The 23,068-nt window shown below is 49.6% G+C and overlaps 1 protein-coding gene across 1 annotated transcript in view; it reads right to left on the bottom strand.

The window, feature by feature from the left end:
* ASIC5 (acid sensing ion channel subunit family member 5) overlaps positions 1 to 23,068 on the bottom strand; it is a 612,782-nt gene that overhangs the window by 345,500 nt on the left and 244,214 nt on the right. Inside the window, exons 4-5 of the mRNA XM_085641714.1 lie at positions 21,987 to 22,109; positions 3,046 to 3,195 (exon numbers count right to left, since the gene is read on the bottom strand). Coding sequence (XP_085497840.1) covers positions 3,046 to 3,195; positions 21,987 to 22,109 — 273 coding nt within the window. The remainder of the gene's footprint in view (positions 1 to 3,045; positions 3,196 to 21,986; positions 22,110 to 23,068) is intronic.

Below are 23,068 nucleotides of genomic sequence, written 5' to 3' on the forward strand. Positions count from 1 at the left end.
TCAGGATGAATGGGGGCAAAGGGCTGGGCCCAGGCAGGCCAGCTCACAGGGCCCTCCAGCAGGGAGGCAGTCCCTAGTGGCGGTTCCTCCTGGAACCCAGCAGCAGCACCCCCCCCCAAGACAGGAGAACAACACAACACAGAGATGGGGTCACAGCCCCTATATTTATATTACAACCTCCCTTTGTGTCACAGCACAGGGCTTGGGGATACCAGTCAGAACTGGTTTAGGGGGGATTTGGAGCACTTTGTTTTGCCCAGCTCCTCTCGGTTCAGTGATCAGATGCACCACAGGGGGCGGAGTCAGCATTGTGGAGGGAAGGCACAACCCTATTCAGGTCCCAGATGCAACTCCCATCTAGATACAGATCTCTCTATTCACCACTGGGCTGGCTCACCCTGTCTCCTGGAGTCAACCACACCTCTCAGCTCCTGTCACTCACAAGACAGACATGCACTCCACATCAGGCAGGCAGACACATAGCACACAGAAATGGCAACTTCTAAAAGTGGCACTTCTCCACCAGTCACCATAAATCTGCACACACCGTTGCACAGCATTTATTCTCACAAGTTCATACATACTAAACTCGCCCCTGCACTCCTCTCATACCAGGAATTACCATGAACACACATATCCCCCATGCATTCCTATGGGAGGGCAGGCCAATCTCACCCTACGCACTCAGAGCGCGCACCCACTTTACACTGGGCCACAGTGCTAAAGTGCGCAGAGGCCAAAAACTGTCAATAGCAGGTCACAGAAAAGGCAAAAAGTTTAGGGGTGAACCTGCCAAAAGGGCCAAGTCCAACACATGGGTTATTCAGCCTGAGGCATAACACCACTGCAATCCAGGACTTTATTAGGCCTGGCTCTTCGATGACATGGCCTCAGATCTTCGAAGTCGCTTCTGGGCATCTATTTGCAGTTCTAGGTTGATAAAAGCCTCATATATAGTAGATCAATTCAACACTAATGATAAGGCATCTTTGAGAGCTTTTTGGAGACCTTGATAAAAGGCAGCAGCGACAGACGCATCTATCCACACTGCATCAGATGGCAGGTGTTGTAAATGAGAGATGTAATTTACTATATCCCGATTTCCCTGCTTGAGCATCAGTATACCAACAGGGGCTGATATTGTAATATGCAGGGCTACTGGAATTATGCTGCAGAGAAGGAAAATATTATGCAGCAGAGGTGACCAAGGTATGTCAAGAAAAAAGCAAATTATGTGGCATAATGCGGCACAATTTGTGATAGTATTACCTTATTATTTTGACACATGATAACACCTTTTGGGAAAGGATTTTGCCTAACTAGTACCAATTTAATATCCAAATACAGCAATAAGCAACTGAAAGACAACCAGTCAAAGTTTGTGAAGAGGCCTTCAGTGCGCAGGAAAATGTTTCACCATGTTTTTTGTAACTTTTGATCTGTTTGAGCTAGAAACAAACCTGTGCTGATTATGCAGAGGTGATGGATTACATGGCAAATGCGGCAAATGCGGCAAATCCAGAATTATGCAAAAAAACGCCACAGCCACAAAATTGCAGAATTCCTGTGGCAATGGTAATATGTTTGTGATGGGAGATAGTGCAGACTTGAGCCATGAATTGAATCCAGCTGGACAACAGTGGACTTTGATTTAACATAAATGGATTAATCTGCATCGAGGCAGCGTTCGTTAGGTAAGGGAGTTCAAACGTAACTTTGGAAGTGTTATTATTAAGCATTTGAGGTTTGGATGAGAAGTAAAACTCACACTGGAACATAATGTTTTGAAATTTCTGGGGATCCCCTCCAAGTTTCCCCAGCAAATTTAGGGTGACCATCGCACTTCGGTCCACTCCTGGGATACTAATCACATTATCAGCATTATTTGTATCAATTGTTGTGCAGTTATTGTTAACTTACAAGGTATTGGTATAGCTGAAAAATGATTTAGTTGATTAAAACAACTCATGAGAAGAACTTGCTCATGCTGAGCACTTTAAAACTCTTTATGTGTCTTGTTAGTAGGATGCAATATCATCTGAATGGAAACTTCTGACAGGTCTATATTCAGCCTGGCAAACTGACAGGGTTATGAGTTGGGGATTGGCTGAAATCCCCTGTCATCTCCTAGCCTCTGTACTGGTCAAGAGAGTGATAAACATGGCCAGATACAGCAACAGGGGGAAAAATAGGGTAAAGGGATAAGAGAAATCGAGGAATGGAGCTCACTCTCCGAGAAGTTGCGTCTTTCGAGAAATGGCACCCTCTGGCATGATGGTATAAATCTTCAGTAGATCAGACCAGCTGTAAGACACAGGTCAGAGGGCCAATATAAATGCCAGCTGGAACATAACATAGAGGTAACAACTGATGTTAAGCTTAACTGTTTCAGCTGTAAAAGATGCTATGTCAAGCCCGAAGTTGACCAGGAATCTAGTATAGGTCCCAGAAGACTGCTGAAGACACACAAATGGGGCTCTACATGAAACAGGGGTTAATAGACAGACAACCTAGAGGACAAATGAAGGAGGAATTAAGAGGGCACTCTAGGACAAACAGAGGGGACCGAAAGGGGAAAACAACAAACATTGAATGACGCCAAAAGAGGTGCGAACAATAGCGAGAATAGAAAAATATAATGCAACCATGAACCTTGTTGCCAGGCACTGGATAAAGGTTTCAGGAAGTCTAAATAAGGCTCTACCCCTCCGGACCTGGAATTGACCTTAACCCAGGAAGTGAGTGGGAGCATTCCCAGGAGTTAGCACTCTATTGCTCCTGCCTGTCTAAGCTTCGAGGTGCCCTAGCGGCTCCAGACCATCCATAACTAATGCCTAACCTGATTCCTGCCAATAACCCTTATGGATTCTGATGTTGATGCTAAATTTAGACCTCAAGTAAGAGATTATAACGTCAAACACTGCAGCACATGATCCAAAGCCTAGACAAACAGAAACCTTAGAAACGAATACGACAGTCATTCAGTTCTGTTTTCCATAATTCAGATGAACGAATATAGATATCTAAGCAACAAAAATAAGTTACCTTGAGCTGTTTGATTGAAGCATGTGCGTGCATCCCTATGGGGGTCGATAACCCTAAGCCATCAAACTGTGGCGGTTCCTTGGGAGGGTGGACAACAAACGTGATACCAGCATCAATAAATCCAAGTGAAGGATCATCTGTGAATTCTGACTGATAAATAAAAACAATTACAAAGGCTATATAGCTTGCGACCATGTTGATAGAACAAAAACTGTATATCATTTTCTCTGCTTCATATCCCCTCAATCTGTGAGTTTGAAAGATGTAAGTGGGCAGACTCATTAAAGTATATCTATTTGTGCATAAATCATATGAACACGGTCATGTTTAAAAGAAATATATTTGTAAAAAAAAAATATATATATATAAATTAACTTAAGGATTAAGAATTCTCATGAATATAATTTAAATTAAATATATAAATTATTTTAGGTTGTCATGTAGCCTTTGATAATCCGAAAATATTAGTTATTACAACTATACTTTCAACTGTCAATTTGTGCCTCATTGACATCTGTATAAAAAGTTTCATTTTGACATCACCCAAGATGAAAACAGTTAAGTCTAGGTAGAATAATTAAAAAAATTAAAATTCTTAACCAGGTGGATGGCTACAGCATTGTAACTTTCTTTATGAAATAAACAGGCATTAGTACTACTCGTGGCCCATCTAAGCACCCACAGAACAAACTAACTTTGACAAAAGTGGCCAAGCTTTCCATGTACACCTGTGACATCATCTGCCATTTGTAAGACCAGCATAGCCATCAAAGTGTCTTACACCTTTAGATCTTTTAAGAGCTAAATTAGGCATGCCCCTTACTCTTCAGGAAACTGTTTAAGGTTTTGAAGAGTAACAGTTGTTCATTTGGTTTCATTTAGTTCCTTTTTTATGTCTGGGCATTCACAAGGAAGTCCAGCCCTTTCTGTACTCAAGGGGCCTGGTTCACAAAAGCATTTGGGAGTATGGGGAATTGTACTACAGGGAACTCTTTTACATACGTTTACATGCTCTTGTGAATTTGCTATGAAACTTTCAACTCATTATTAGTACAAATTTAGAAGGTACAATCCTTTCAATGTATACTAAGGGGCTTATTTACGAGCCCTCTGTCCTACTGGAGTGTCACTTTTTGTAACGCTTCAGCAGTGCAGATTATTAAATCATATCCATGAGGCCACACAAAGCTATCATGCATGTCTTTGAATGATCTCATAGATATGGAGTAAGACAAGGCAGCGCAAAGCACAGTGCTACCTGCCTCTGCACTTGGGAGGCATTCCATGGGTACTGCAGTGGGTTTTCCCACGCAACACCCATGGACTTTGACAGAAGATCATGTAAACCTGGGGAAGCACCAAATCCTTACTCCTCCCGAGGTGAGGCATAACGAGAAGACATTTCTTTATTTCTTCTCGCTTTTTTCTCCTTCTATGTGGAAAATGGCTTTTAGCATTTTTTCTGTGGAGGAAAGTGCCCCTTCCTGCACAAAAAAAATCCTGCAGCCAACACAAGCACCATGGTGCAAGAGTGTCTGCATTTGCACTAGGCTGCGAAATGGTGCCAGCACTGGGAGAAAGAACATCCTTTCTCCCAGCCGTTCTCCCAGCACTGGCACTGTTTCAGCAGCCAGAGCCAATAACTCTTACACCATGGTGCAAGGGTGCCTGTGTTGTCGATAGGATTGTTGCAGGAAGGGGCACCTTCCTGCACAGAAACAATCCTAATAGGCGTTTTTCTCCCCTTCTATGTGGGCTGCAGAATGCAGCCCACATAGAAAGAGGAAATAACAAGAAGTAATAAAGAAACTTCTCCTCAGTATGCATCACCTCAGTAGCATAAGGATTTGGCACTTCCCCAGGTTTACATGATCTTGTAAATCTTGGGCAGCGTCAAAATCTATGGGTGTTGCCGAAGCATTTGAAGGCACATTTTTGCTGTTTTTAAAATCATCCTTGCCTACATTACACAATTAATAATGCGTTCCCTGGCACTGTTATGTGATTATTTGCCTGAGTTAGTAATTGCCTAATGCCAGCAGCTTTTAAGAAAGCAGGCAACTATCTCTGCTCTTAGGTTGTTCACCTTACAGTGGACAAGAACACTCTTCTATGGCTACAAATATAAAACGGCCCCTTTTATGCGGCGGCGGCCCTTACAGGATTCATTTTAAAATAGGATTATTGGGGATTTAGATCACAGTAGAATGGAGCTGCCGGCTGCTTACCACCTGAGTTGGTGGAATATCTGCTGGAATACAATGAACCAACCTGGAGCAAAGATCCTAAAGTGCCAGAATATCATTTAGACAGGTAAGCAATGTGTATTTCTGTTTTTAGGTTTATATGGGTGAGTTGAAAGAAGCAGTGCTGTCTCTCGCCCTGCTCACCTCTGTTACCTGAAAAAAAGTTCTAGGTCTATTAATGCAAAGTGTTTGTTCATGTCCAACATTGGGAACATTTTGAATTGCAGGACGTGGCGAAGGATATGAGTTGGGTCATCACTGGGATAGAATTCTGATGGAGAACTCTAGTCCCACAAATGTGAATATCACAAGGCACTGTTCCAGTCCACTACTTCAAACTTCTCTCTACACTCCCCTTAATGACACCTTTGCTTCTATGACTTACTTGTACTCAAACTTGTCCACACTGCTTCAAACAAATCATCTCTCTTACCGCCCACGCTACCTGCTGAAACTTGTTAAAAATGCTTTGATACTTTCTCTGCTTTGTTTTGCAAAATGTTTTACACTTACTGATACCCTAATCTGGGTCTTGTTCACGCTATAGAAAACTCTAAAAATAAATAAATAAATATGTGGGCATAATCATTGGAGGAGATTGAAGTGAACACAAGGCAGTAGGTCCAGAGCCAGTGAGAGGCAAAGGGAGAGGTTAGTTGCTAGGGGATCAATCAATCAATCAATGACAGGTTTATTAAGCGCGACTACTCACCCGTAAGGATCTCAAGGTGCTGGAGAGGAGGGGGGTGCAGGTTCCAGTCCATCAAGGAGGGGGTCTGTCGAAGAGCCAGGTTTTGAGGTTTCTCGTGAAGATGGTGAGTGAAGATGTTTGCCTGAGGTGGAGTGGAAGGGCGTTCCATGCTCTGGACGCGAGGAAGGAGAAGGAGTGGCCTCCTGATCTGGTCTTTTTGGAGCTGGGAACCACGGCGTAGGAGAGCTGGGCTGATCGTAGTGTTCTTTGGGGTGCATGGAAGTTGATTCGGCTGTTGAGGTATGCTGGTCCGGTGTTTTGGAGGGCTTTGTGTGCGCGGACGAGGATCTTGAAGGTGATTCTAGCCTCAATGGGGAGCCAGTGGAGTATGCGCAGGTGTTGGGAGATGTGGCAGTGTCGTGGTAGGTTGAGGACCAGTCTTGCAGCATTTTGGATGTTTTGGAGCTTGCTGCTGAGGTTTTTGTTTATTCCAGAGTAGAGTGCGTTGCTGTAGTCGATTCTGCTGGTGACGAGAGCGTGGGTGACGGTTTTTCTGTGTTCAAGGGGGATCAATTTGAAGGTCTTACGTAGGAGGCGGAGGATCAGGAGGATGTGACGGAGTTGATCTGGTGGCCCATTTTGAGTTTGGAGTCTAGGATGATTCCAATGTTGCATGCGTGGTCCGTGGGGGTGGGTGGGCTACCGAGGGCAGGGGGCCACCAGGTGTCGTTCCAGGCATCTGGGTGTGGGCCCATGATGAGTACTTCTGTTTTGTCGGTGTTGAGATGTAGGCAGCTGCTCTTCATCCATTTGGCGACAGCTTCCATGCCTTCTTGGAAGTTGTGTTTGGCTGCGTTGGCTTTGTTGACTATGGAGAGGATGAGTTGGGTGTCAACTGCGTATGAAACAATGTTGAGTCCTTAGGTTCTGACAATGGGGGCGAGAGGAGCCATAAAGACGTTGAAGAGCGTTGGGCTGAGGGAGGACCCCTGGGGGACTCCACTGGTTGTTGGTGTAGGGTCCGAGAGGAAAGGGGGGAGTCTGACCCGCTGCGTTCTCCTGAAGAGGAAAGAGTAGATTCAGTCGCGGGCCTTGCCCCGGGTACCTGAGTTGTGGAGTCTGCATATTAGGGTGCGGTGGGATACCGTGTCGAAGGCTGCTGAGAGGTTGAGGAGGATGAGGGCTACTGTTTCTCCTTTGTCCAGTAGGGAGTGGATGTCGTCTGTTGCGGCGAGGAGGGCAGTTTCTGTGCTGTGGTTTTTTCTGAAGCCGGATTGCGATGGGTCAAGGATGTTGTGCTCTTCAATGAAGGTGGCGAGTTGGCTGTTGATGGCTTTCTCAATGACTTTCGCTGGGAACAGGAGCAGGGAGATGTGTCTGTAGTTTTTGAGGTCAGTGGGGTCCGCCGGGGGCTTTTTCAGGAGGGAGTTGATCTCTGCGTGTTTCCAGTCATCGGGGAAGGAGGCGTTCGCCACAGAGCAGTTGATGGCGAGGCGGAACATGGTTGCGATGGTATTGGCGGCTCTGTTGAAGATGTGGTGTGGGCAGGAGTCCATGGGGGCCCTGGAGTGGGTTGACTTCATCGTCTTCAGTGTGTCTTCGGTGGTGAGGGCTGGCCAGCTGTCAATCATTGGCTTCAGGGTGTCAGGGATGGCTAGTGGGGGTTCCGTGTGTTGGTTATCTTCTTCAAAGTTGTCATAGATGTTCTTGATTTTGCGGTGGAAGAAGGTGCTGAGTTTGTTGCAGGGGTCTTGTGAGGAGGAATGTCAGTCGACTTGCTGGTGGGTTGCGCAAACTCATTGATGATTTTGAAGAGTTCTTTTCTGTTGTGTGCGTGTGTGGAGATTCTGTCTTCAATTGCAGTTTTCCTCGTGTTTCTGATGAGCTGCTGGTGGGCGGTGGTGGTGGCTTTGAAGTTGTTGTGGTCTTCTGTGGATTTGGAGTTCCTCCAGGTCTTTTCGATGTGGTGGCAGGCACACCAGGACACTCGGAGTTCAGGGGTAAACCATCAGGCCTTCTTGGTGTGTGCGTTGTTATTCTTCTTGAGGGGGGCTATGGTGTTGCCGCTGTCAGTGATCCATCTTTGTAGAGTTCGGGCAGCGGTGTTGAGGGCGTCGTTTTCCGCAGTGGTCAGGGTGGAGTTGCTCAGTGAGGAGGTGAGTTGGTCGTCAGTGATTTTGGTCCAGTTTCTTTGTGGGAGCAGGTGCTGGTGTCTGTGGATGCGGGTGTTCTGAAGGTGAAGTGGATGCATCAATGGTTTGTCCACTGGAGTTCGGTGGTGTGGCTGAAAGTGATGGAGTTTCCTGTTTTGAAGAGGGGGTCGAGGGTGTGTCCCGATGAGTGCGTGGGTTGGATCATGATCTGGCGAAGTCCAATGTTGTGGAGGTTGTCCAGGAGGGATGTGGTGTTGGGGTCTAGTTGGTTGTTGAGGTGGAAGTTGAGGTCTCCCAGCAGGGTGTAGTTGGTGGATGGGATGGCATGCGGGGGAGATGATGTCCGTGATGGAGTTGGCGAATTGCCCACGGGGTCCCGGAGGTCGTTAGATGAGGGTTCCCCAGAGGGTGGTGGTGGGGCTGGCCAGTATTTTGAAGTGCAGGTGTTCCATCAGGTCTGTGGGCTCGTCTGGGAGTGTGCTCAGGCGGAGGGTGGATTTGTGGATGATGGCGATTCCTCCTCCTGGGCAGGTGGGGGGTTCTTCCTGGAGATCTTGTATCCTTGGGGAATGGTGATGGCGAAGTCCAGTCCCGAGGTGGTGTTGGTCCAGGTTTCTGAAAAGAATGCTACGTCCGGGGTGGTGCTGTAGAGGAGTGTTGGACTTGGCCCTTCTGGCAGGTTCACCCCTGAACTTTTTGCTTTTACTGGTGACCTGGTGGTAGTGATTTTTGGTTTCTGCGCACTTTCCCTGTGTCCCAGAGTAAAGTGTGTGCGCACTCTGAGTGCATGTGGTGAGATAAGCCTGCCCTCCCATAGGAATGCATGGGGAATATATATGTCCCTGGTAGTTCCTGATGCGTGGGGTGTGCAGGCTCGAGTTTGGTATGTGCGGACTCGTGTGATCGAATGCTTCGCAATGATGTATAATGCGTGATTATGTCATGTGCGGAAGTGCCACTTCTAGGAGTTGGCATATTAGTGTAAAGTGTGCAGTGACCGCCTGTCGTGTGATTGGCTGAGTGAGGTCATGTGACGGGCTAGGGAATCCCCAGAGTCAGGAGGAGTCACCCAGTGGTGAATAGGGAGATCAGCAGCTAGATGGGTGGGAGGAGTACACCTGGGTCCTGAATAGGGCTGGGTTTTCCCCACACAATGCTGGCTCCGCCCCCTGTGGTGCGACTGATGACCCTGGCCTGCACTCTGAATAGGGAGAGGGGCTGAGCAAAACAAAGTGCTCAGGAACCAGTTGTAACTGGTTCGCCCCTTCCCTGCACCTTGAGACAAAGGAAAGCTATGTATAAAAATGGGGCTGTGTCCCCACAGAATCTCTTCTCTTCCAGGATCCTACCTGAGGGCGGGGGGGGCTGCTGCTGCTGCTGGACCAGAGGACCGCCACTTGGACTACCTCCCTGCCTGGAGGCCCAGTGAGCTGGCTCTGGGTCCAGCCTTGCCCCCCACCCCTGCCTTGCTGTGTGCAGGGGAGAACTTTGCTGGACTTTGTGTTTATTGGCGTCCCTAAGCACCTGGAAGTGCTTGGATTTGCCTTTAGCGCCCAGGAGCGCTTTATTTCTGCCAGTCGGTGCCCACCCGGCATTTGCCCCGTTCTGTGCCGATCCTGAAGTCCCCTGGCAGGTGCCCACCCTGCCAGGGACATTGCCGTGGTCATCGGCGGGTGCCCACCCCGCTTACTTAAGTATTTTTCTGGCGGGTGCCCACCCCGCTTAGTTCTGTCTATTTCGACGTTAATACGAAGGCGGGAGCCCACCCCGCGTTTCAAAGAAAGCAGAGAGAATCACCGCCACGGCCGGGCTTACCGGAAGTCAGGCAGGCTGAGGGTGGGCCTCCGGGACAATCAAATTTGTCTCCCAGTCAAGAAGGGTTTTGGGATCCATGCGGCCTGGTAATAGGAAATAGGAGGGCAGGAGCCTACCCCGCCTCCTACCAAAGACTCACGGCTATCTGGAGCCCCGGAGCAGGCAGGAGCCTACCCTGCGCCCCGGGACACTCGCCCGGAAGAGAAGTGGACGGGAGCCTACCCCGCGCTGCTGCCATGAAGCGGAAGAAGCCAGCCGAGTCTAGCGGAGCTCCCCTGAGTGAGGAGAGCCCCGCGCTGGAGGAACCACCCGGAAGGAGCCGCGCAATCCGGTGAGTGGTGTTGGGGGTGTTCCTGAGTCCCAGAGGGGGACTCCAACGTAGCGCAGCCACTGGGTAGTTGGGGTGTGTCGGGGGCACGCTTCTCGGTGCCCGCCCCCCCCCTAGCAAAGTCCGGGCCCGGCGAGCGCCGTGCTCACTCCCCCTTCCCGCTGCCCCGCCTGACAGTGGGCAGCGGCAGCCCGTGTGGAAAGAGGCATCGTCCTAGAGTCCAAAGGGACTCCAACATACGGGGCCATTTGTGTTGCGGATAAGAGCGGCCCCGAAAGGCAGCGGGTTGCTCCAACGGTGGCCCCCTTGTTTGCTTAGAGCCTAGACCGGCTCCAACGTCTGGGGGCATAATTTCTCGAGTCCCTGTGCAGGACTCCAACGTTGTGGGGCAGCCTTTCACTTTGCTGAGTCCAGAGGGACTCCAACACTTGGGGGCATTCTTTTTGGCAGAGCCCAGGGAGGCTCCAAGGCATGCCATATTTGTCTTAAAAGGCACAGTGGTGCCCACGCTCCTTTTCCCAGCTGCCCAGCACTTAGTGGGCAGCTGCAACGTTTAGGTTGTGCCCCTCCACGCTGGGGGCTTGCGCAGCCTGCGCAATCTTGCCCTGACTTTGGGACAAAGGGCGTCCTAGCCCCCTACAAGGCCAGTTGGCCTAGGGACTGCCACAGGTGGTGGCTTATGTGAGTTTTGCGCAATTGTGTTAACCTGCACCTCTGAATGTGTTTCTATGCGTCATGTGCCTTGTTCTTACACCGCTGAATGTATTTTATGCATCATGTGTTTTCCTTCCCTACACCTCTGAATGTGTTGCGATGCATCATGTGTAATGTGCTTAGACCCCTACAGGTATTGTGATACTTAGGTGGTTGTTTTTCTCCTAGTACAGGTGGTACTAGTGAGGTCCTGATTCCCTGCGTAATATTTTCCTAAGGTGGTTAGGGTTGCGTAGGTGGTACTTACCTGTTACCAGTAGTTACTGGTCGTGTGCTACATGTGTTATTTAGTGCTACAGTGATTGTATGTGCTATGTTCTAAAGCATTATTCCTATGTTCTAAGTGCTAATTTCTACAAAGTGCTAATTCCTGACAGTGGTCCATGTGGCCCTGTCCCCTGTACATATAATCCCTTGTAAACTCTGCCCGTGCCTGTTGGCACATTGTAAAGTGTGTTTTTATCTAATGTGTTTTGGTAATACAAAGGCTATTTTTATATAATACCTTGTGTGGAGTTTCCTTTATGGTGGGCCTTGGGTGTTGTTGCTGGGTACGCGCGCAAACGCTTTACACATCGCCTCCGGGAAAAGCCTGACTGCTCGTGCCAAGCTACCAAGGGGGTGAGCAGGGGTTATCTTTGGCGTGTAACTCCCCAGCCCTGACTAGAGTGGTGGTTTCTGCCTGGCTTTGGCGCAAGCCCTAGCCAGCCAGAAATCCCATTTTTAACAAGGAGGTTCCAGATTTCTGTGGCATGTATATGGAGTGATCTGACATTGAGGAGAATGCATTGTAGGGTCTTCAGTTTGGGTGTTTTCTTGCGGGCGGGTTTTGCTGGGTCCGTGTTCCTGGTGGTGCTGTAGGTGTGATAGCAGCAGTGACAGCTGAAGGGTTTGTGGGTGTCGGCTGGTGATGCTAGCTTGAAGTTGTTGTTGCGGCCTAGGTTGAGTGCATGGAGTACCGCTGGGTCGTAGTGTTGGCGGTGCGGAGGTCCAGGATTCCTGGCGCTGGTTGCAAACGGGCACAGAAGGGCTTGCCTTTGGCGCACCAACGGCACACCTGCTGCGCGCGGCTGCCATTAAGTAGGGGTCAGGGAGGCCTGGACAGCTGGGAGGCAGGAGCGGGGAGGGGAACTGGCTTGAGCTGGTCGCGCTGGTCATGCTGGGGGGAGGGGCTGCAGGGGCAGCAGCGTCAGGGAAAAATGGGCGAGAAAATTGTGAAAGAGTGAAATAAAAACGGAAAAATACAAGAAAAGTGAGGGACAGAGATTGAAGGAGAGTAAAAGGGAGAGATAAAATGAGGGTAAAAAAATGAGTAAGACGGAGCTGAAGAGGAAAAGCGGAGCGAGAGAAGGAGACAAAGGTCCACTGGACCATCAGGGATGAGGCACAGGTACAAGGAGGGCCTCGAACACCAACATTCGAGAGTGCAGGGGCTCGGGTGAGGCCTCACTTAATGGTGGAGCTGCGAGGGTGGGAGAGCAATTTCACTGACAATGAGTCAGTGGTCTTGCTCGCCTGTCCCCACAGTGGCCACCATTAGGTAGGGGTCGGGGGGCTGGACAGCTGGGAGGCGGGAGCGGGGAGGGGATCTGGCTTGGGCCAATTGCACTGGTCGTGCTGGTGGGAGGGGCCGTGGGGGCAGCAGCATCGGGGAAAAACAGGCGAGAAAAGTGTGAGTGAAATAAAAACAGAAAAAGGCACGAAAAATGGGGGACAGAGATAGAAGATGAGTAAAAGGGAGAGATAAAATGAGGGTCAAAAAACGAGTATAACAGAGCAGGAGAGGAAAAGCGTTGCGAAAGAAGGAGACAGAGGTCCACTGGACCATCAGGGATGAGGCGCAGGTATAACCTGCTGGTGCAGGAGGGCCTCAAACACCAACACTCGAGAGTGCAAGGGCTCGGGGGAGGCCTCACTTAATCGTGGAGCTGTGAGGGTGGGAGAGCAATTTCACTGACTATGAGTCAGTGGTCTTGCTGTGGATGGAAGGAGTTGTATGTTTGGTTACAGATGATGAAGAAAGTTCTGTGGATACACCCCTAGGGAATGCTGAAGTTATTAGGGAGTGAGAGATAATTCTGGAAGAAGGTTGATCCACATACCTGCAAAAGAATATATCTTTGTTTGGTAAGGCTAAAAGGCCTCCGAGCTGCTGAATGATTACAAGGAAATAGCTTGCAGAGTCATGTAATGAAACAATTAAAAGAGAATCTTCATAATACAAAACTCTAAGGAAAAATACCAAATGTGCTGAATTACATGAACAGAGCCCAATAATATATTCAAGATGCCCTGATGAGGAAAGGAGAAGTAGTCCTCAAAGAATTTGGATCACAATTGGAAGACACTCCAAGAGTAGTCAAGAGATGGAGATCCATGGAAAACAAATAAATTATGCTCTAATAAAGGCAATGGGTCCTGGTTAAAACAATCAACTCTGACAGAAATGGAAGCTGGTGAGCTCTTGCCGGGTCATTGAAAGACCATCCTGGGCACTTTGTTTAACCACAGCCTATCAAATGGAGCCCAGGCCCAGAGAAATGCACCATGGGCTTGGAGGATCCCTGACCACGACCTGTCAGAGCTTGTAAGCATGCCAGAGCTGGGAAATCCACCCTTGGCCTGTGAAACCTCGGCACTTTGTTATAGCAGGGGTTGGCAAATAGAGTCCAGGCTAGGGGTGGCACCTCGAGCTGCTGGAGGTCTGACCGGTACCTGTGAAGGCTTTCAACCCTTCCAGAAATGGGGAGCCCTTACCAGGCCGCATGGATCCCAAAACCCTTCTTGACTGGGAGACAAATTTGATTTGGCCGGAGGTCGCTCTAAACCCAACTGTAGAAATGGGTTCTGTGCACCCTGTGCCTGTTGACCTGGAGGAACGTTACTAAAGTTTCTCATAATCTGTGTACCATGTTTGATGAAAGGGAATATTTGAAAACCTCTACTCAACATTCTGAAGACCTTGCTGGTTAAAAGTCTCAAAGGAGCCCAGAGGATCTTCCCTACCACCTCAAACTTCTTCATACCATGCATTGGAAGGGGAAATGGGTGCAAATTTCACCTTGCATTTGGGAGACAGATTGGGCATGGAGCAACACCTTAGGCAAGTGGTTGGGGCCAGTAAGAGCTTTGGATGGTTTACAATAAGAGATTTAGCTGCTGAGATGCTGGGGGGACTTCTGGAAGGCTGCAAGGGGTTCAAGGCCACCCTGGACAAGCAGAGTCAGTCCAGGGCCCTGCCCCAGGCCAGCATGTAGGGCCTTCCCGGGCTCTGACCAGAGACCTTATCAGAGATTTTCATCCTGTTGGAGGAGGAAAAGCCTCCCCAGGTCTACGTAACCCTTTCCTAGGCACTTTGGGACATGGTAGGACATTGTGGGCTGGTGAATGGATTACAAGCCCATGGGATCTTGAGCTTGAAAGAGCTATGACCAGGAAGTTTTCTTCTCCATCTGAACAGGGAAAGCCTTCCTGGGCCAGCAAAATTGAATCTTGAGTAAGTTTTGGACACCAACAACCGGTTCATGAATGTCATGAGCATGCTGCAGCTCTGACTGGGGCCTGTCGAGCATTTAACCCTGCAGGAGCTAGGAAGCCTTCCCAAGGCTTCCAAATCCCTGTCCATGAAATGGAAGGATCTGTCTGGACAGTGGGGGAGCCTGGCAATTCTCATGGAGCCTAAAGTCAAACTTGTCACACCCTCTTCACAGGGTGAATGATATGGTTGGTGCAGAAGTCCCTCTCTCCTTCAACAATTACTATCTGGGTGAAGGTGACTAGGCTTTCATGTAATCTGGATCCCCATGCTGACTGAGAGTGGATTCTAAGTGGAGGCATCTACTCTTCTAGTCCTTTACCTTCAAGAAAATTTCAGTTGAGTCCTCATCGGGTATTCCAGGGTCGGCCAGAACTCTAAACTTTGCCCAAGAATCACATGTTCTCTTCATATGTAAAACAGCAAAAGTATTGTTGGTGTGACAAATGTTGCACATCTCTAGGCATGATATTATAGCCCTCGCACCTGCCGGTACCCAAAACGTTTTGTAAATTTTTTAGACAGACCTTGTTGTTGATAGAACATGATAGGGGTCCAACTGCTCACTAAGCCATCAGGAAAGTCTTTATTTGGATTAGTGTTAATTGTTTCCGACCAAGAAATAGCCAATGCAGAGACCAGAAGTACCGTGTTTAATTCTCTATCTTAAAGTAAGATATTTGTGTGATTAATGCTTAAGAAATTCTTATTGTAGTAGCAATCAGTAATAGAACATAGTTGCGTCAGTTATCTAATTTGATCATTGGCTATAATTTGTTGTCTGACCTCCTGATAGTTTTCATGTAAAAATTCTTAAAATCATTACTATCGACAGAGTAATCTACAAAGGCCAGAAAGCAGAAACGATCACGTCCTGCATGTTCCTCACCACAAGCATGTTTATCACTGTGCTCTATCAGAACAAAAACACTCACCTCATCTTTATATTGTAGGCATACTACAGCGTATGACTCATTTGAGTCCATGGCAGAATACAAATAAACACACTTAAAATGTTTGGCTCTGCTTCTGCTAAATCCAATTGTGGAGTCCCACATTTAAGCAACTGAAATCATATTCTTCAGGCGCTTATGGTTCACAATTGTGAGGCACCTTCTTTTATTCTCTGTGGCATGTGCCGGACAAACATTTCACATTTATAGTGTAGGTGGAATTCCCCATGCCTCCTCATCATATGCAATACAGCAATTGAAACCATATTCTTCAGTCTTCCATGACTATGGAGTGAACCACAGCTTTATTACCCCCAGGTCCCTCCGTCCTCGTCCCATTCCTTACAAAGTGGAGATTACTATCTCCGCGACAGAAAAAAAGAACAGGAGCATGCTGGGATACCTAACCCACTCCCTCCCGCTGGGAGTACATAAGCGGTACCAGCCCAGCATGCAGCCTGTTCTTTTTTTCTGTCTTCCGACAGATTAGGACGTGCTGATCTTACCTGTGATTTCTTCGTTGGATGTCTCGTGGGGCTGCTGGGCTGTCCTCGACATCCTCTTCCGCGTCTCCTGGCCTGCTGGGCTTGCTGGGAGTCGCGTTGATTGGCGCCCGGCCCTTTGCGGCTGGGGCGCCGGATGTCCGGATTCCTTCCGGGTTACCGCGCGCGTCCTCCTACGGCTTGGCCTGGCTGGAAGACGCGCTGCTGTGGATGTGATGGGAGCCCAGGGGCTGCGCCGGGCGGTGCTCCTGGTCTCCCTTGGTGTGCTGCTCGCCTCCTTTCCTACCAGTGCCCCTGCTGTTCCTGAGGTTGGTGCAGGGACGATGCTTGATGGGGGTCAATGTCTGATCGGTGGCTGCAGCTCTCTTCCTCGCCCGGCGCTGGTGTCTTGGAGGGCGCCTGGGCTGGGTCTTGGGGGCAGGGCGCTTTTGGTGTGCTCTTCCTGCCCCTGTGGTGAGTACCGCATAGCGGTTCCGATTTCTTCCATGCTTGTTCCTCTGTCTCTGTGCTTTGCCTGCTGGGTCTGGCTGTGCACGGTGGGCTGCTTCGGCGGTCTTGGCTGGGGGTCTTGCTTGGCTGCTGCGGGGGTATTCTCGCCGTGCTTGCTGCCTGGCGATTTTTTACTCTGGGGCCTGGCGTCCTCTGGTCTCTCCGTTTGCTGGTTGATTCCTGTTGGGGTTTGTCCATGCTGGCTTCTGGCGCTCCCTGTTCCTGCTTGCTGGGTTGGGGGCGTTGCGTGGCTTTCTGCGCTGTGTCCCTGCCTTGCTTCCCGATGCTGCGGGGGGGGGGGTGCTTCCTCCTCCGGTTCTGGGTTCCCTGTCATCAGGAGCTATAGCTCAATGGTGAGTCTTGTGCCTACGGTTGTAAAGGGTCTCACAGGACAAGGGTTCGAGTCCCGCACACTCTGTCAGAGTGGCATGAGGTGGCAAAGTTTCTCACTCATCTTTAAAGCTCCTTGTTTCCGCTTGCTCGACGCTTGTTGCTGAATGGCGTCTGGGCGGAGGGGTTGGGGGACGGTCTCTGTTTTATGGGGTTGGCCTGTCCCCCTGGTGGGTGCCGTTTTTCTTTCTTCCATGTGCTGCGCTCTTCTGCTGTGCTGGCCTGCGGCCTTGGCTCCCTGTTTTCCACTGCTGGGGGTGTGCCGGGGCGGGCGGGTGCTGTGGCTGTCCCCCGTTCCCCTGTGCTCGCTTCTGCTCCCCTGGGCTATTTTCATTTCTGGTGAGGTTCGTCCTGGTTCGTTCCTCTGTCCTGTGGGCTTCCTGCCTTCCTGCCCTGCGTACTTCTGTTTCCCCCTGGTTGGTGCTTGGTTGTCTGTTCGCACGGATTCTTCAGCCTGCTGCCTGTCCGCCCTGTTGGTTCCTGCTGTTCTTTTATGGCCAGCCCTGGTGCGTGCCTGTCTGGGTGCCTGCCTGCGGCTCAGGCTGCTGGGCGCTTCTTGCGTCCTTCCAGGGGTGTTGGTGTGGCCCGTGCTCGGGGTGCCTTGTTTTTTTCTGCCCCCCTGTGCCTGTCCGGTGCTCTGAGCTTCAACGTGTGGGGTTTCCTGGCCTGTGGCCTTCCCTCCCTGCTGGCGCCTGCTCCTGTCTTGGTGTTGCGGCTGGGCACGCCGGTGCCCTTGCGTCCGCTCTCTCCTGCCCTCCGGCGTATCTTCCTGCCTGGGTTGGTGGGCTCCTTCCCCGGCAGGTTCCCTGTGGGTGTACTTCGTGCTGGTTGTGGTCGGGGGGGGGAGGGCCTGTGGCCCCCGGTGTTCCCCCGTCTGAGGATCCTCCACTTTGCGCTTGGCCTCTGCTTGTGTTTGGCTGGGTTGCTTCTTGCGTCCTGCATCTGGGTCCTTGTTGCTTCCGGACTCCCTGTTTCTTGGGTTCCCGGGGGGGGGGAAGGGGCTGTTGTGCCTTCCCTCTGTTCCGGTGGGTCTTGGCCTTGGTTGGCTGTTGACTCCGGGGCTTTCCTGGTGGGCTTTCTGGCTGGTGTTGCTGCTTGCCTCTTCCCTCTTGCCTGGTGCTGTGTTGTGGTGCGCTGGGTTGACTGATGGGGTTTGGTTTCCTGTTGTGGTTTCCTTTCCCCTCGTGTCTCTTCTTTGTGGCTTGCGGTCGTTTGCCTCTCGCTGCCGCTCCTTTGCCTCCTGTGGTGGCTGGGGGTTGTGGGTCTTCCTTGGCTTCTGCCTGGGTGGTTCCTTGTTTCTTGGGTGCACTGCTTCTGGGCCTCTCCCTGTTTCTGGGTTCGGGTTGCCCTGTGCCCTTCTTTCATGCTTTGGGTGTCGCTCCCGATGTCCTCCTCGCCGTGCCTTATCTTGGGCTTGGCCAGTGGTTATGTTGGTGGGACTGCCGGTTGTGGTCTAGCCTCCCGTAGTGTGTGGGCCACGTTGCTACGTCCCCGCTCCTCTTTTCGGCCTTGTGCTGGTGGTTGACTTTGCCTGGGTCCTGGGGCTCTGGTTTTCCCCTTGTGGGCCTTTTCCTTGGGCTTGGGGGTTTCTCGCTCCCGTACGGCCTGCTTTCGGCCTGTGGTGTCTCTGGCCGTTGCTCTTGCTGGCTCTGCGTGCTTTGTTCTTCCCTTTTTGGGTGTGTGCCCGCTCCCCCCGGGGGTTGTGCGCCTTTGGTTTCTCCGGGCTCCTCTCCTTTGGTTTGGGGGTGCCGGGGTTGTTCCGGGGTGCTGATGTGTTTCCTCCCTCCGGTCCTTGTTTTTGGGCCTTCCTTTGCGGGTTCCCTGCCTGGGTCCCTGCCTGGGTTCTTCCCTGGCCGCTCGTTCTCTGGTGCTTTGGGCCTCTTTTTGGCCTCTTGCTGGCCGGTGGTTCTGGCCCTGTTGGTCTGGGTGCCGGGTTGGTTCTGTGTTCTTTCCTGAGCTGCTCCTTTGCGCCTGGCTGGTGTGCTGTGACCTCTGTGTTGGTTGCCAGTTGTGGCTTGCCGGTCTCCCTCTCTGTTCCCCGGCTGCTTCTCCTCTCTTGGTGGCTTGGCTTGCTTTGGTGCCGGTCCCTGGTCCCTTCTTGTTTGGGGTTTTTGGGTTTGGGTCGGTTGACCCTTTGCCTCTCCTTTCGGGTTCTGCTGCTCCAATTTGGGGCCTCCGGGCTGGCTGGCTTGTCCGTTGTCCGGTTGGCTTCTTGGGTCTTCTGGGCTGCCTGCGTTGTTGGGCTGTTGGCCTCCTTGTTGGTCGTTCCTGTTTCGCCCTTTTTGGGGTACGCCTTAGGAGGTTCCTTGGTGTCCTCCTGACCTATGGGTCGGCTCTTGGTTGGTGGGGGTTTCTCCTTTCCGGTTCTGGGGTTTATTTCCCCGATTCTGTGTTCGGCCCTTGGTTGTTCTCTCCTGGCTGTTCGCTGACCGTGTGTGGAGTCTGCTTTGGGTGGCGCTTGTTGCTCTCCCTGGCCTTGCTTAGGTGGGTTCCTGGGTTCGTGTCCCTGTGTCTCCTGCCTTTGGTTGCCTCGGTCCTGGCCTTTTGACTGGTTCCTGTGACCGGGTTTTTTTTTTTTTCTCCCGACGTGGCGGCCTTGGCTGCGGCCTTCCGGTGTCTCTGCTGGGGTTGACGGCTTGTCTTCCTGCCTTTGGCCTGGGCCTTCTGTCCTTTCCTCTTCGGTCTTTGAGGCTCTGCGGGTGTCTTCCCCTGATGTGTTGGGGTTGGTCCTGTGGATGGTCGCGCTCGGTGTTTCCGAGTTTGACGTGCCTCTTCGTTCTCCTCTTCATTCCCCTCGCCTCTTGGTGTGGTGTTTGTGGATTGGTCCGGCTGTGGGTCGCCTTCTTCTCTGTTCTGGGGGGTTCGCTCTCTGGCTTGCCCTACTATGTTCCTTCCTGGGTCTTTGGCGTGTCTCCCTGTGCGTCATGCTCTCGGGTGCTCTGCGTTGGGCCTGGTTGTGCTGTTTTGTCCCAATTGCTGCAGCTGCTTGGTGCTGCCTGGGGCTGTGGGCTTCTCCCTTGGTGGTTTTTCTCCCGGGTTGTTTGTCCTTCCTGGTTGGATTGCTCCTTTGGGGCGCTTCCGCTTCTCCGGGGTTCCCTTTCCCTGGTGGTTAGGGGTGGTGGTTTCTCTTTCTGCCCCTCTGGGGGTTTCCTTGGGTCTTGCTTCTGAGTGCGGGGCCTCCTTCGGGCTTTCCTGGGGGGTCTTGTGTTCGTTTGCGGTCCTTTCTTGCTAGTCCCCTGCTTCTTTTGGGGTCTGGGTTCTTTTCGGCTTGGTTGGAGGCCTGGCTGGTTGTGTTCTCCTGCCTGCTTTTCTTGTGGGCTCCCTATTGCTTCTGTTGGGGTCCGTTTTTCTCGGTCTGGTGACCCTGGCTTTGGTGGGGTTCCGGTAGGCCGGGTTCTCTGCTTTGGTATTCTCCACTTTGTAAGGAATGGGACGAGGACGGAGGGACCTGGGGGTAATGTCCTATTACTTACCGGTAATCTTCATTACTCCTGGTCCCGTAGTCCTCGTCCCATTCCTTACTTCCCTCCCTCCCTCCCTGGCGGCCGGCCTTCCGGTTGTTGGCTTGGTATTTTCAGGCTGCATGCTGGGCTGGTACCGCTTATGTACTCCCAGCGGGAGGGAGTGGGTTAGGTATCCCAGCATGCTCCTGTTCTTTTTTTCTGTCGCGGAGATAGTAATCTCCACTTTGTAAGGAATGGGACGAGGACTACGGGACCAGGAGTAATGAAGATTACCGGTAAGTAATAGGACATTTCACACTACACTGTGTATGTGCCTGATATGCATTATGGTGCTTTCGGATCTCTTTACAAGAGTGTCATTTTGTTTAGGGCAAAGCTTTGGTTATAGACACCTTAAACTGTCTCGGGGAAGAATTATTGCTACTTAGAGTGGGCTTTGTGTCATCCCTTTGCTCATGACTCGATGTCCTTCTTGTTCATCTCTGCTGTGTGCGCCACTTGATTTGATGGTTTTCCTACCTATTTTTGTGCTGCCTAGGAGGAAATACTGTCTCACAGTGTTCTGATTAGATGAGTTGTATCCTTGCACTGCATTATTGAGGGAACTCTTTTATGTCTAGTCTACAATCAGCTTTTAGCTGTATGTTTTTGAAAACCTATTGTGCACAATTCTCGTGCTTACAGTGAACTCTGTGCCCGTCCATTGCTTACCATTGACTGTTCTTGTCAATCTCATTTGCTTTCACAGTATTCAATAGCTTTAATTTCTCTTCGTGTGTGTCCCCCTCTCCTGAGCATAACTTCTTTATGATCCTATTCACTGGATGACTTGCATCCTTCCACAGCTGCACATCAGCAGACTACTTTTTATTTTGCTTCCATTACTCCTTGAGAGCAGATGTGTTTGCTTGCTTTCTCCCCCATGTGCTTCTTCCCCCTCACATTCAGCGTCCTGAACTCTGCATGTAGCCCACTACCCTCAAGTGTGTCCGATGTGCCCCCCAACTCTCCACGTCCATCCTACATTTGTTTTGATTTTTAAGTTTCATTAAAGCACTTCTCCACCCCACTTCTACACTGCTGACAGCTGTTCCTGACGCTCAGTATTTACGTTACTCTGCACCCGTCAGTCCGCCCGCTCCACCATAGTGTCAGTGGTACATTCTTCATGGTAGATCCTTTCTACAGAGAAGTAGAGTGGTAAATTAATTTACTGCTTCAAGATGTTTGTCTGCCTCTTAGAATCGTATATTAGAAAACAATGGCTGCTGTGCCATAAAATATGCATGTGTTGTGATGCACATGTATATCTCATGCTGGAGCCGCCATAGCATCATGAGGCATACATGCACATGTATGATGACGAATGTATGCATATTCATCCTTTTGCTTTTCTGCATTTGGTAAAAAGCTTGGCAAAACCGAAAGGTCGGCTAGGTCATTAAAAGGCGAGACCTATTAGCTTTGCCAACGTTTCTTTTCATTGTAAATTCAAAGGATTTAAACCCCTAAAAAGCAATTTACAACACGATGCCAACAATACTGATGTTTCTAGTTGCTTATTTCCTGGAGCACCAAACATATATTTCTCTTAATGTTTTTTCACACCTTAAATACCAAACATTATAATCACAGATGTTTACTAGCGGAAAAAACATACCTGTTTAATATCAAACAGCAAGCTCAGGCCTCTTCCAGACAGACTCACTTTTTTTTTTGCTGGAGCACCATCGTAATTAAAAGTGAAACAATTTCCATATTCAGTGAACACGTGTTTGAATTCCTTAACGAGTGAAGGCAAAAAACACAAAATAATCATTGGACACTAACTGTGATATTATGTTTAACATTAAATGATAAATTAGTAGAATTATATTCATATTACAGGAAATTTGCAAAAGTGCTATTAAACTTTTTTGGACATTTCATATAGTTTTAAGTTCTCAGTTTTTGACTTTGGCTCAATCAATAAATCAATCAATCCGCATTTGCAAAGTGCAACACTGTCACCCCTAGGGGTATCTGGGTGCTGTGTATAAGTCGAAGAGCCATGTCTTGAATCTCTCTCTGAAGTATGCCAGAAAGGGGGCTGTATGGTGCTGGCCGGGAAGGTTGTTCCAGGTCTTGGCAGAGATGTAGGGGATGTGTGCGAGGGTGAGAGTAAAGGGGCGCAGGTGGGGCGGGTTGAAGTTCCTCAAGAACATTCCTAGGCAACTAGGGACTATTTGTGAATCAAGTCTTATACGTGGAATGATAATAGCTACATAGGCTCAGTGTACTACAAAAATAAGTTAAAATTATATCATTTTATTCATATAAAATTTAAAAATTATTTTTGAACATAAACAGCCATGATAGAACATAAAAGTGACATATAAACCAACAATATATTCACATTTGACAAATTACGGAAATAATCAGTTTAGACAATACCATAAAACAAATTACTCAAAAGTAATAAAAGACAAGATGAATATTCTAGTGGTATGAACCACGAGTGGCTGAAAGTTGTAGATATACGATTTTTCTCTACGCGCGTTTCGGTGTGCGGGACGCGTTCTTCAGGAAGAGCCACATAAATATCTGTACAATAAAGAGACATAAATCACGTATAAGACAAAACAGTACACTGAGGCTATGTAAAGATACAGACTGTACTTCCAAGTAGGTAAACTCCATAAGTAACACTACAATAATAGAAAAGAAAAAGGATATAAAGATAGAGAGTGCTAACTGTGAAAA

This window comes from Triturus cristatus, chromosome 2_2 (genome assembly GCF_964204655.1).
Source record: "Triturus cristatus chromosome 2_2, aTriCri1.1, whole genome shotgun sequence".
Classification (NCBI taxonomy): domain Eukaryota; kingdom Metazoa; phylum Chordata; class Amphibia; order Caudata; family Salamandridae; genus Triturus; species Triturus cristatus.